Genomic DNA, 11,309 nt, shown 5'->3' on the forward strand with positions numbered 1-11,309 from the left:
TATGTCCTAATATTTAGTAGAAATATTACTTCTCGGGACAGGTACGCGATTAGTGCAACCACCGCTATTCATTCAGACATACATAAGCCAATTGGGCGTCCAAGTGGATACGATGGACATCGTACCTTTGCCGTGTCTCTTAAAGCCTCTTTATCTTATCCATCCTCTCCTTAGAAAAATGCTTGCTCGACGTATAACGTATTGGCAGAGGAAGGTCGACGCGTAGCCACTGCTTTACTTCCTCTTTCACCGCAAAAGACGTTTCTACCATCAAAATAAGAGCGTGAGATGTATGTCCATTTCAGATGTCCTAGGCGAGGGCACAATAGCTAATGTTAATGACAACCCTCCAGCCAGACGTGCTTGCTACATCACCAGGATGTCTATGTCATTGTATATCGCTGGTCGAATATATCAATATCACGGATGAAATCACTCGAAAAGAAAACATCGGCCGAGAACGCGCAAAGAGCGACAAATTATCTACTGCCATTTCGATGCACGAGAAAACCCTGAACGAGTTCTCATATCAACTAGTATCTATGGCGAAGAGCTAAGACACACATCACATAGGAGCTCGGGGTTCCAGTACCCTAGCTGCCGACTTCTCTCTCAAGTACCGTTCGTCTTCTAGTAGTTTGGACAGTCATGGAGGAAACCCATGCTGTTCAAAGTAGCAAGGGTTCTGCGAGGAATATTCCCGCCCGACCCTTCTACTTTGGAGCTCATGAGCATAGACATTTAACCCAGGCGTGGTTGTGATCAAGAACCGACAAAATCAATCATTTCATGAAGCGCATGAATGGTTACTTTGTTTTTCAATTATTAATTTTCCTTGAAGACTTACTTTAATAATCATCACAGGAACGTGTACTCTTGGCGCGCATGCTGAAGGGCTTTCGGTGACATGAAATTCTGAAACTGTTGGTCATATACATATCCTAAAATGCATCGTTAGCTGTCCGAATTTACTTTCTCTTGTCCAGACTTATAATCATTCCAACATGAACAATCGAAAATCAGATAGGAACAACCTCGTCTCATCAGACGATAGTCATGACAAGTGTGTTCGTATATTATACATTATTGGCACTCGTTTTCTCCTCTGAGCAGAATTTAGTACTCCGAAGGCCTGTTCTCTTTGTACCAGAGGGCTTCTGCTTCTGACTTATACGGTGGGGGGTTGATGCCGTTCATCACCTACATGCCTCGCTATAGTACAACCAAGTCGTCAACTTCCACAGTATTCAAGACCAACTGGAAATACCCACGTCCATCTCCGCGATTTGTATCTCCCAGTCAGCACCTCGTGCCTTTATGAACGGCTCCAATGCCTTGTTGTATCCCTTGCTGAACTCTTTCTTGTACTCATCACTACATAACCTTCTCAATCGCGCACCGATTATAACGACCTAGGAGCATACCTGAAATGGGCGGCCATATGGTGCACAACTATGCGGACAAAGTTGTCGGTGGCCTCCCCTCCGACGTGGAAATTCTCCTTGTCGACCTCAATGAAGATCACGACGACGTAGAATTTGGGCAAGTTGGGGTAGCACTGCTGGACGGCTTTGACGACAGCAGTTTTATCCTCTTTGGAATACAATCCGACAGGAATGTAGAAGCGGTGAAGAGGCATGTTCGTGAGTGAGGTTTGTAAGAGTATCTTTGACGAGTTTTTATGCAAGCTCAACGGTTCGGGATCCTAATACTTTGGTGGCCGACCTCGGTTACTAATGCTTGGTAACGGCTTCGGCTACAAGAAGCATGAAGTCAAGGACATTGTTGTTTCTCCCGAAGCTGCCGTACAAAGGTGTACGATCAGAGACGTATAAATTCCAGGTCCTCATTTCCGTTCATTTTCCAGAATAAGGGTATCACAGCATTTCACGACGCGCTTCATGCTGACACTGACGTTATACTTCTGAATACTTATCCTACTCCATCCTGGTGGGTGTGTGAACGTCTCTCGTCGAACAGCAAATGCAGATCCACGATCAGTAGATAAGCGGACCGGGTTAATACTCACCGTCATAGCCCACTTCTGATTTGCCAAGAAGATGTAAAGTTTAGATACCCGGACAAATCATGATGCCATACTTGGAAAAGAGCAGACAATTTTCGGTTTCAACACTTGTTCAGGATCGGGAAAGAAATCAAAAATTGAACATTCGAGACCTATGTCTTCAGACCCAGATATAACGAGCACAGATATTTCTATCGAGCAGGGACTTGTTCATGTGGCACCACGATTGATGAGACGAAAACAGACGAAACGCAAGGGTAGTCGGGCAATAGTCAAAAAATACCAACTGTCATGGGACGAAGACGCGAAGATATATGATCGATCGCCTATCGACAAGAATAGAGAGCCCTTGTTCAAGACTCGAAGTTTAGACAGACTAGGCCAAGATTCGAGTTCTCTCATAGAACGTGACCTGAAAGTTTCTCTGGCAGTGGAAGGGTACTTCCAAAAATTCGGCCAAGTGCGAGCTGGGATATTGGTTGCAGAAGACATCCGGGTTTCAGCAAAGCAGCTCACCGATTCGCATTAGCCCTGTCATTTACGAAACGGCGGGTCGGGGGAGGGTGTCTCGCGTAGTGTGCGCCGACAGCAAGCGCCGAAGAAAAGAACACAGTGTACATGAAGGTTGCCTGCTGCAAACATGAAAGAACAAAGCATTTATTTGCTGTGGCATCTTCCGACTAGGACGTGGGTATGTGCTAGAGCCAGAAGACAGTACACGATTAAAAAAAATACTGAGTGACTATAAATCCACCGAAGAAGGCTATGCTTAACGCGTTACTTATTAGTGAATGTTGATCTGTCTCGAAATCATGCAATCGCGGTCTCCATTGTGTGGCACATGCGTTTCGTAGTAATCCACCGCTGTCATCTGATGGTAACTCACATTCGGATGCAGAATCACGTCTGCACAGATGTAGTCGGTGTCGGCATTTGCACGGTTTCGACTCTTTGTGAACCTAATGATGGCCCTACTCGAGCTCGATCTGAGAACTAGGAAAGGATTCAACTTCCTGTTGTAAGTAGAGAGCAGAGTAATGTACAGAGGATTAGAATTAGCCTCGAGAGAGAGAGACGTTCTACTTAAATACATTTTTTTGTATTACTTGGAGATCTTTCTATGAAATACTAAATAAGTCCGGATCACGATCCAAGTCAGCTGCCGCTGACTGGCATCGTATCTTCGAGTACATTCTCGTACTCGCTCAGGATTGCTATCCCAACATAAGAGGACAAGAGTGACATACAGTTTTCCGTTTTCAAGAAGCTGTTCCCAAAAAGTTGGTCATCATGTCCACAGTCATTAGTTAATTACTAGGCACTGACAATCCACTGGGTTGATGGCGTCATTGGTTATCGGGTCTCACATTACACTCTTACCAATGACACAGAAGGTCTTCAGTTCGAATCTGTGTCAACTCATCAGCGGAAGAAGTCAATTTTTTTTGTGGTATTTCTGGCCCATAAGGCTTGCTGCCTTGCAGGACCTTCACTCAATGACGTTCACAGGTTGAGCGACGAGGATTCATCTCCCATTAGGTTTGTGCCTCCTTTTATGCAGGGAGGCGTCATACCGTCTGTTTGGGTTTACAGTTACGAAGATTTGCCCATTCACGCTCCAACCTCCAGATTTGAGAAACGTTCCTTGGTGCTATGGCTTCGGGCTGCATTTCCCCACGTCACTATCACTATCAATATCTCGGCGGCTGTGAAACGTTACTTAGATACTGAGTACCAGTCGTCTACATTCATCTCCTTTGATTTCTTGAAAAAGGATACGCGTTAGTATGTTCGAAGATGATTGTGATACGTGGATTTATCTCTCATGCCCAGCTTCTAGTTTTATGGTGCTGACCGATTCGAAGAGTTTGGACAAGAGGCTTCGGAGGAGGACTTGAGGGATCAGATGTAAGTACAGTTCAACAACGACACGTTTATTACGATCCTGACTCAAGCAATAATGCATAACACTTGAAGGTTCCGACATTTGTTCAGTATTCGTGTGTGATGCACGAACGTTCGCAGTTTTTACGCCTTGACAAAGTACAGAAAATTCTCCAAGACGGCATCTCGCCGATGAACTTCGTTTTACAGAGTATTTTCTCGATTACATTGACGATATTGTGCGGGTACAACAGTAGATATAAGACCCTCTCAGAAAAGTTATACAGAGAATGGTGTAATACAGCCACGAAAACGCTGTAATTATGGTCAAATGACGAGCATCTGCGATATTTCGCTGAAAACATACGGACAGTCAAGCTAGACCTTTGACCCGAAATAGAAACCAGAGCAGAAACAGAGAGAGTACCACGAGCCAGAGATATTTGGACAAGAGCAGGCGAACGATCCTCGCGGTCTTCAACCTAGTTCAATGAAAAAGTTGATGCATCAGGGCGATACAGCGAGGAGAATAATCACCGATAATTGATCCGCCTTTCATGCAGGACTAGAATCCTGTACGCAGCTAGAATGAAATAAATATGCTAGGCGTGTACAAAGCGATCTGTGAAACGTACGAGAGTCTTCACCAAACGCTCTACGCACTTCAACCTTCGTCTCCACGATTTCCGCCGCCAGTTCAAGAAGGAAAGATTCTCTCTGTCGAGAGTCTTTGCACTGTGCTATTACTTTTTCGGCCAATTCCAGGGTCTTGTCGAGTTCAGAGGTCATGGTGAGTTCTAGCCGACGCATGAGATCTTCGAGTTCGTTGTAAACTTCGAGTATTGTGAGGATTAGGGGGTCTGTTGTCTCGCCGGAAGGTAATATTGTGTTGCTGGGTTTGGACACTGCTGCGAGCTTGAAGAAAGGAAAGGGCGGGGTATAGACGGTGGTGGTAGATGGTGGTGGTAGTGGTTCGAGCCGTGTTTGAAACTCCGAAGCTAGCTGCCGTTCTTTGTCATCCCTACCGTCCATTCATCAGCACCACAAGCCAAGTGTCCCCGTGAATACGAATGAATCAACTGTTTTTTTTTGTCCCAGAGTATGACAGGCAGGAAGATAAGCTGAAAGGATTTTGGCCGATATGAGGCTCTTTTGGAGATGTTACGGTCACTTGATTTCAACATCGGAAGTACAAATCAATAGCGACGCATCTATTACAACCTTGGCAAATTGGCTCAGGTAGTAATCCTTGAATGTTTCGGCGTCTGCTCAGTATCCGCGCGTAATGCACGAACATTCGTAAATTCGCGCTTTTGATTAACATTCACCGCTTACTTACAAAGGCAAGAGTATTCAGATTTCATCACGACATTCGGTGCGACAGTACACATAAGATGCTTTCAGGAAAGGTATACGGAGAATAGCATGTGAGATCCAGTCCGGTGCGGTGTGCCAAACAAGTGTGAAGTTCACATTCCTCGATAACTTTTTTTTGTCGTTGCCTTCGCCTTTTCGTCGCGTCGTATCTCTTTCGTTTCTTATCCTATCGCTTTGGGACTCGAAAGAGTTGTTTTGACGCATATAAAGAATAGTTTTATCCCATTTCAGCTGGTGAAAATGATGCCGTTGTCGTCTCTTGGTTTCCTTGCTGGCGTGCCTTGGTATTCCAGTCTGCTCTCTGCCGTTTGGGTGTTACCGGCTGTCGGCAGTCGCTAAAGGTGGTGTTGGGATTTTGCTGGAAAGTTCTAGAAAGGGCAATCCGGCATCATGCCGAGAGTTGATGAGTAAGCTCGAGAGAAAGAGAAAGTTGTAGTAAATTCTGGACATAAGTCTGGAGAGTATAAATACAAGCTCTGTAGGAGCTGTAGAATAAGGAGTTCATACCATCTGGCCTTACCAGCCTGGAGTCTACCCTGCGCATCACCGAGGATTTCCAACAGGTGGGTACCCCCCCAATCCATATTATTCAAGGATTCAACAGCGACACTCCGCCATCAACGTTCAAAATCACCCCGTTCATATAGTCCGATACTGCTAGATAGATTGCCATCAGCAATCAGTAATATTCCACGACACCACGACGACGTCCCATGTCTCCTCCTAGGTGGCGGCTTTGTCTTGATCGTCTCAATAAACTCAGTACTGATCAGCTCAATGCCAGGCGCCAGCACGGTAGCTTCCTGAGTCAAGATTGGAGGGAACAGCAGGGTACATACACAACCTCCATGCGCCGCTGTGTTGATCTTTGCAGCTGCGCTATGGTGCTTGAGGTTCCTTGTGGACGGGAATGGGCTCCATTGACGAGGAGGAAATGGAAAGTGCATACGACGAAGAACAGCGTGATCCTGTTCAGGGCGAAAATATCTGTCCAGTTCTGTGCTGTCTCGAGTTGGAGAGGGTCTGTTGCGACGGATCTCTTTGTATGCTGTAGTGTTGAAGCGAAGCACTGAATATGATGAACACGAGGTGTGACGCGGTACACATATAATCAGCCAATTTTCCCTCCTCACTTGGTTTTCAGGGACAAAAATGTAGAATACATAGCACAGAAGCAAGGACGAAGAGACAGCTCAACAAGTTGGGACACCTAACTCGCCCTTCTCGGTGTTGAGCAGGAGCACGAAAGGAATGATCTTCACCAACGGGACCTCTGACTTTGAGGTAAGTGGTATGTCCCTTACATACCCCTTCTGTGCGTCATATTCATGTTGCTTCAGACGCGTATGTACCCCTGCCCCGAGTAATTGACTCCTTCATATTTTGTAGCAGGAAATTGCGAAAGAACGTGTGCATGTAATATGGAATGTGTTCTGGATTGATAGGATCGTGAAGGTGGGCGGCGCTGTAGTCAGTGCTACAATTACTCAGCGGGGCTTATCTCACACCAGGGTATCCAGCAGATTCTTTCACTATATTGCCGTACACCTCTCGCGAAGTACATTCTAGGGCTTTTGACGTGAAATAGCATGAATAATTATCATCAACTTTGGTCATTTCTTGGTACAACACGTGGCCACTAGCCGATAACTAGGGATACTACGTTGCTGCCGCGAGCATGACGACTTTTGTCGGCTGCGGGTCGTCTCCGGGATTGATAGGCGATCATGAAGATGGAGTTAATGCTACAATTACTCAGCTAAAGGGCTCTTCTCACATCGAGGGATCCAGCCTCAGTTCGTCAGCGCTCTTTCACTATATCGCCGTGCACCTAGTCTCGTCCCCATCAATTTCGGTGAGATTTTCTCTTGTGCAGGAAGATCGTGTGAAAACAGGGTACAAAACGGTGAGTTCCCTGCCAATCTCTGCTCAGGTGGTCCGCTTTCTCCGTAGAGGGAACTCACCGAAACGAGGCTAGTGCACGTCTCGCGAAGTACATTCCTGGGTGCCCGACATGAAACAGGAGAATAATTATCATCAAGAATGCTTCCCTGGCACGACGCGCGTCCGCCAGCCGATGAACAGGGCTGCTATAATGTTAATAATCCATTTACCGTACACACCGGGGTATGGTCTCGCTGAATAAGAGCTGAATTCATGTCATCTAGGCGGTAACACTGGAATAAAAGCATGGATTCCAGAAAGTACTCAACATTTCACAACCATGACGGATCTCAATGTGACTACAATGATGTCGCTGTCGGGACGAGTAGGCCTCGTTACAGGTGGAGGGACAGGAATGCATGTTCTCTAATTCTCGGTTATGGCTCACGGTTGACTCTCTGACAGAGGATTCATGATTGCGAAAGCCTTTGCTGCGAACGGGGCAAAAGTATATATCACTGGCCGAAGGCTGGACGTGCTTAAGAAAGCCGCGGCTTCTGTTACGGGCGTTCCAGGATCCATTGTCCCGTATGCAGCTGCTCCTTCCAATTGCATTCGTCCCTGATACGCCTATAGTTTCCGGATGGATGTCACCGATGAAGAAAGCGTCAAGGCCGGTGCAAAATACATCGAAGGAATCGACGGGAAGCTCGATATCCTCGTCAACAAGTCCGTCTATCACAGCCTTGGTTCCTCGTCCATGCACTAATTAATATCTACGCAGTTCCGGAATTGCTGGGTCACGAAGGGACCCAGACTTCGCTGCGAAGAAATATGCCGCAGAGACTCGGGATCCTTTCGAGCCCGAGACGGTACAGAACTGGGAGGACATCTTCGCACTAAACACGATCGCCGCATTCTTCGTCGTACGCGCCTTCCAATCTCTCCTCGTCAAAGGGGCGCAGTCCCGTGCCCAAGGCACATCCAGCGTCATCAACATCAGTAGCGTGGCGGCAAAGCTGAACGGGCTGAGCCCCGCCACATCCGTATGTGCCATGCCATCCCTTTGAGTTTGTGTAAGCTAACCTTGATTTTTTAGGCAGCATACAATGTAACAAAAGCTGCTTTGGACAAGCTCACGCTTGTTCTGGCAACGAGTTTTGCTGGGAGGAGTATCCCGATTAGGGTGAACGTGCTGGCTCCTGGTCCGTTTTTATCTGAGATGGCTACTCATGAGCAGTTGGAGATGATCAAGAATAACACTCTACCTGGATTGGTCGCACCGGTTCCTGCGAAGAGGTCGGGGACGTGAGTATGTTCATTGTTTGGATCAGATTGAATACTGATTTTGAGTTTCTAGTGAGGCGGAGATGGGGATGACGGCGATCTACTTGGCCGTGTCGGACTTTACAAACGGAGCGGTTTTGAACCTGGATGGAGGATTATCGTTGGTCAATCCTTGATTGATGTAGAGCCTCATTTGTCCAGTAGTCACGCATGACGCACGGACGTTCGCAGTTTTTGCCCCTTTGACCGACCGGAGAAATTTTTCCAAGAAGACGATGGGTTTGCCGATGAACTTCATGTACAGAATATTTTCCAGATTTACATTGACAACAGCAGATATGAGATCCTATCAGAAGAGGTATACAGAGAATGGTGTAATACAGCCACGAAAACACTGTAATTATGGTCAAACGACGAGCATCTGCGATATTTCGCTGAAAATGTACCGACAGTCAAGCTAGATATTTGACCCAAGACAGAAACCACAGGAGATACGAAGAGAGTATCACGAGCCAGAAATATCTGAACAAGAGCAGGCGAATGATCTTCATGTTCCTGAGCCTAGTTCAACGAAAACGTTGATGCGTCAAGGCAATACAGCGAGGAGAATAATCACCGATAAACGACAATCCTTTCTTGCAGGACCAGAATCCTGTACACATCTGGAATGAAATAAATATGCTAGGCATCTACGAAGCGACCTGTGGAACGTACCACAGTCTTCACCAGATCTATTACGCACTGCAACCTTGATGTCCACGATTTCTGCCGCTAGTTTACGAAGAAGAGATTCCTTCAGTCGATAGTCCTTGCACTGTGATATTGCGTTTTGGGCCAATTCCAGGGTCATGGCAAGTTCAGAGGTCGTGGCGAATTCTACTAGCTGACGCTCGATATCCTCGATTATTTTGCAAGCTTCGAATATTTCGAGGAGTAGGTGGACCGTCGTTTCGCAGGGAAGTAATATTGTGTTGCTGGGTTGGGACATTGCTGCTTGCTTGAAGAAAGGTATATGGTGGCGCTTCAAGTTGTATTTGAAACTCCGACGCTGTAACCGCTCCGATTCGTATACTGCGGCCATCTGGATGTCCAATCCTTGCTAGCCCTCCAAATCAATGCCGTTGAAATCGCTATCAGAGATAGTGAGTGCTCAGGCCACTGACGAAGACAAGAAGCTTTTTTCGAAAAAGGTTTATAAAGATACGGCAACATGAATATCATTTTGCTTCAACCAACCAATGTTTTTGGCTTCAAAGGAGTTCTATTCTCATCTATCAATTCCAGCGTAGAAGTGGAGCCTAGAAATGAGGACGAGAACGAAAATAGCGCGACGATGCACACATATACATGTCGAAACTGCTCACAGTTTACCCGGCACCGATAGAGGGCGAAGGTGGCCATCTTACGCTATGAGCTCGACTGTCTATTGTTCGTCTTCCTTGGCCCACCTACCCTTCCGGCAAGTCGTTACGTACTCAGGGTCCCTGGGATTATACTGTTTCATTGGGATGAAGCACTGAAAATGATAAACACAAAGTATGCGAACTGCTATAGAATTGATGTGTTACTTACTCAGCTACTAAGGAATTCCGAATCTTCTCTTTCTATACCGGTTTTCTCAACGCTTTAACTCTTTCAAGGCCATCGAAAAAAAAAAACACACACGCACAAGAAATCCTTTCTTCACATGACGAGCTTCCAGAATAAGAGTGGCCTCAATTTAGGTCATGATGCTGACGGTTTGTCGGAAAAGATGAACGGCGTCGGATGGGCGATAAACCGCTTATTCAGTTGTGCTGAATAAGTGGTGCAACTTCTAATAAAAGGGCTCACGACTGAAGGCCATTCGAGACCCTCGGCATGGCAGATCTCAGCATGGCTACGGTAATGTCACTATCTGGACGAGTGGGTCTCGTTACAGGCGGGGGCACGGGGATGTAAGGGTCAGTATTCTTCCTTACGGCTCGTGGTTGACCTTTCGATAGAGGATTGACCATCGCTAAAGCCTTTGCTGCAAATGGAGCCAAGGTATACATTGCTGGCCGAAGGCTGGACGTGTTGGAGAAAGCAGCTGCGTCCGTTACAGGCGTCCCCGGATCTATTGTCCCGTATGCGATGTCCCCCGTCTCCCAGTTAAGCACCCCATGAAATGACGTGCCTACAGACTCCGGATGGACGTGACAGACGAAGAACACGTCAAGGCCGGCGTAAAGCATATCGAAGGAACCGACGGCAAGCTCGATGTCCTCGTCAACAAGTTCGTCGATAATCGCTGGGACCCCCTCCATTACGCTAACCTTTTGGCACTAGCGCCGGGTTCGCCTCCCCCGTTCGGGATCCTGACTTTGTCGCAAAGAGGTCGGTCGCAACGGACCCTTTCGAACTCGAGACAATACAGAACTGGACAGATATTTTCGCCCTCAACACGATCGCGCCGTTCTTCGTCGTACGCGCCTTCCAATCCCTCCTCGTCAAAGGAGCGCATTCCCGTCCACAAGGCACCTCAAGCATCATCAATATCGGTAGCGCACTCGCAAAGTTAAACACAACCCCGCACATGGTTTGTGTATGTACCCTGCTGTTCCCTCCAAGCTTGATTCGGAAGCTAACATGACCATGGTAGATGGGATATGGTGCGACGAAAGCAGCGTTGGAGAAGCTGACGCTCGTTCTGGGGACGAGTTTTGCCCAGCGGGGCGTCCCCATCCGGGTGAACGTGCTATCGCCAGGTGCATTTGCGAATGAGCTGACCAGTGCTGAGTTTATTGAGACGATTAAGACGAAGCCGCCACCTGGGTTCGTGGCGCCGGTACCTGCGAGGAGACTTGGGACGTGAGTATGCTCAGTCGCA

The 11,309-nt window shown here is 47.1% G+C and overlaps 7 protein-coding genes and 1 non-coding gene across 8 annotated transcripts; 5 read left to right on the forward strand and 3 right to left on the reverse strand.

Annotated features, from left to right (window-relative positions):
• Positions 1 to 1,116: 1,116 nt before the first annotated feature.
• On the reverse strand, positions 1,117 to 1,700 carry BT62DRAFT_998419 (uncharacterized protein; the record flags this gene model as incomplete). Its single annotated transcript, XM_043190720.1, has 3 exons — positions 1,425 to 1,700; positions 1,272 to 1,374; positions 1,117 to 1,200 (listed from the first exon to the last, which is right to left on the reverse strand). Exons 1-3 carry the CDS (start codon positions 1,637 to 1,639, stop codon positions 1,117 to 1,119), a joined length of 402 nt encoding a protein of 133 aa, XP_043032612.1. The 5' UTR covers positions 1,640 to 1,700.
• A 1,660-nt stretch (positions 1,701 to 3,360) lies between these two features.
• Positions 3,361 to 3,448, forward strand: BT62DRAFT_t212. The gene has a single exon. It is a non-coding gene; the product is annotated as a tRNA-OTHER (tRNA).
• A 729-nt stretch (positions 3,449 to 4,177) lies between these two features.
• On the reverse strand, positions 4,178 to 4,942 carry BT62DRAFT_1081790 (uncharacterized protein; the record flags this gene model as incomplete). The annotated part of the gene is made up of 4 exons (XM_043179713.1): positions 4,178 to 4,225; positions 4,278 to 4,392; positions 4,448 to 4,493; positions 4,546 to 4,942. The coding sequence occupies 3 exons, from the start codon at positions 4,940 to 4,942 to the stop codon at positions 4,284 to 4,286; spliced, it is 552 nt and encodes a 183-aa protein (XP_043032613.1). The 3' UTR covers positions 4,178 to 4,225; positions 4,278 to 4,283.
• A 1,698-nt stretch (positions 4,943 to 6,640) lies between these two features.
• On the forward strand, positions 6,641 to 7,673 carry BT62DRAFT_939278 (uncharacterized protein). The gene is made up of 2 exons (XM_043187693.1): positions 6,641 to 6,742; positions 6,799 to 7,673. Exon 2 carries the CDS (start codon positions 6,966 to 6,968, stop codon positions 7,263 to 7,265), a length of 300 nt encoding a protein of 99 aa, XP_043032614.1. The 5' UTR covers positions 6,641 to 6,742; positions 6,799 to 6,965; the 3' UTR covers positions 7,266 to 7,673.
• BT62DRAFT_1019576 (NAD(P)-binding protein) lies at positions 7,638 to 8,900 on the forward strand. Its single transcript, XM_043178256.1, has 5 exons — positions 7,638 to 7,759; positions 7,808 to 7,900; positions 7,956 to 8,221; positions 8,275 to 8,479; positions 8,532 to 8,900. Exons 1-5 carry the CDS (start codon positions 7,644 to 7,646, stop codon positions 8,632 to 8,634), a joined length of 783 nt encoding a protein of 260 aa, XP_043032615.1. The 5' UTR covers positions 7,638 to 7,643; the 3' UTR covers positions 8,635 to 8,900.
• BT62DRAFT_939281 (uncharacterized protein) lies at positions 8,753 to 9,481 on the reverse strand. The gene is made up of 2 exons (XM_043187694.1): positions 9,173 to 9,481; positions 8,753 to 9,120 (listed from the first exon to the last, which is right to left on the reverse strand). The coding sequence occupies exons 1-2, from the start codon at positions 9,444 to 9,446 to the stop codon at positions 9,071 to 9,073; spliced, it is 324 nt and encodes a 107-aa protein (XP_043032616.1). The 5' UTR covers positions 9,447 to 9,481; the 3' UTR covers positions 8,753 to 9,070.
• A 70-nt stretch (positions 9,482 to 9,551) lies between these two features.
• On the forward strand, positions 9,552 to 10,153 carry BT62DRAFT_82619 (uncharacterized protein). Its single transcript, XM_043182382.1, has 3 exons — positions 9,552 to 9,600; positions 9,743 to 9,994; positions 10,035 to 10,153. Exon 2 carries the CDS (start codon positions 9,763 to 9,765, stop codon positions 9,976 to 9,978), a length of 216 nt encoding a protein of 71 aa, XP_043032617.1. The 5' UTR covers positions 9,552 to 9,600; positions 9,743 to 9,762; the 3' UTR covers positions 9,979 to 9,994; positions 10,035 to 10,153.
• Positions 10,154 to 10,318: 165 nt separating this feature from the next.
• BT62DRAFT_924918 (NAD(P)-binding protein) lies at positions 10,319 to 11,290 on the forward strand (the record flags this gene model as incomplete). Its single annotated transcript, XM_043184678.1, has 5 exons — positions 10,319 to 10,395; positions 10,444 to 10,566; positions 10,623 to 10,715; positions 10,769 to 11,024; positions 11,082 to 11,290. Coding segments are annotated over 5 exons (758 nt in total), but the record flags the coding sequence as incomplete, so codon positions are not given.
• Positions 11,291 to 11,309: the final 19 nt, after the last annotated feature.

This window comes from Guyanagaster necrorhizus, assembly GCF_019112545.1.
Source record: "Guyanagaster necrorhizus MCA 3950 unplaced genomic scaffold BT62scaffold_105, whole genome shotgun sequence".
Taxonomy (NCBI): Eukaryota; Fungi; Basidiomycota; class Agaricomycetes; order Agaricales; family Physalacriaceae; genus Guyanagaster; species Guyanagaster necrorhizus.

Coding starts and splice junctions, on each gene's coding strand:
- BT62DRAFT_939278 (XM_043187693.1), top strand. CDS start 6,966: ATGACGACTTTTGTCGGCTGCGGGTCGTCTCCGGGATTGATAGGCGAT.
- BT62DRAFT_1019576 (XM_043178256.1), top strand. CDS start 7,644: ATGATTGCGAAAGCCTTTGCTGCGAACGGGGCAAAAGTATATATCACT. Junction 7,760..7,807: donor GTTCCAGGATCCATTGTCCC/GTATGCAGCTGC, acceptor ATACGCCTATAG/TTTCCGGATGGATGTCACCG. Junction 7,901..7,955: donor CTCGATATCCTCGTCAACAA/GTCCGTCTATCA, acceptor ATATCTACGCAG/TTCCGGAATTGCTGGGTCAC.
- BT62DRAFT_939281 (XM_043187694.1), bottom strand. CDS start 9,446: ATGTCCCAACCCAGCAACACAATATTACTTCCCTGCGAAACGACGGTC. Junction 9,121..9,172: donor TAGATCTGGTGAAGACTGTG/GTACGTTCCACA, acceptor ATTTCATTCCAG/ATGTGTACAGGATTCTGGTC.
- BT62DRAFT_82619 (XM_043182382.1), top strand. CDS start 9,763: ATGAGGACGAGAACGAAAATAGCGCGACGATGCACACATATACATGTC.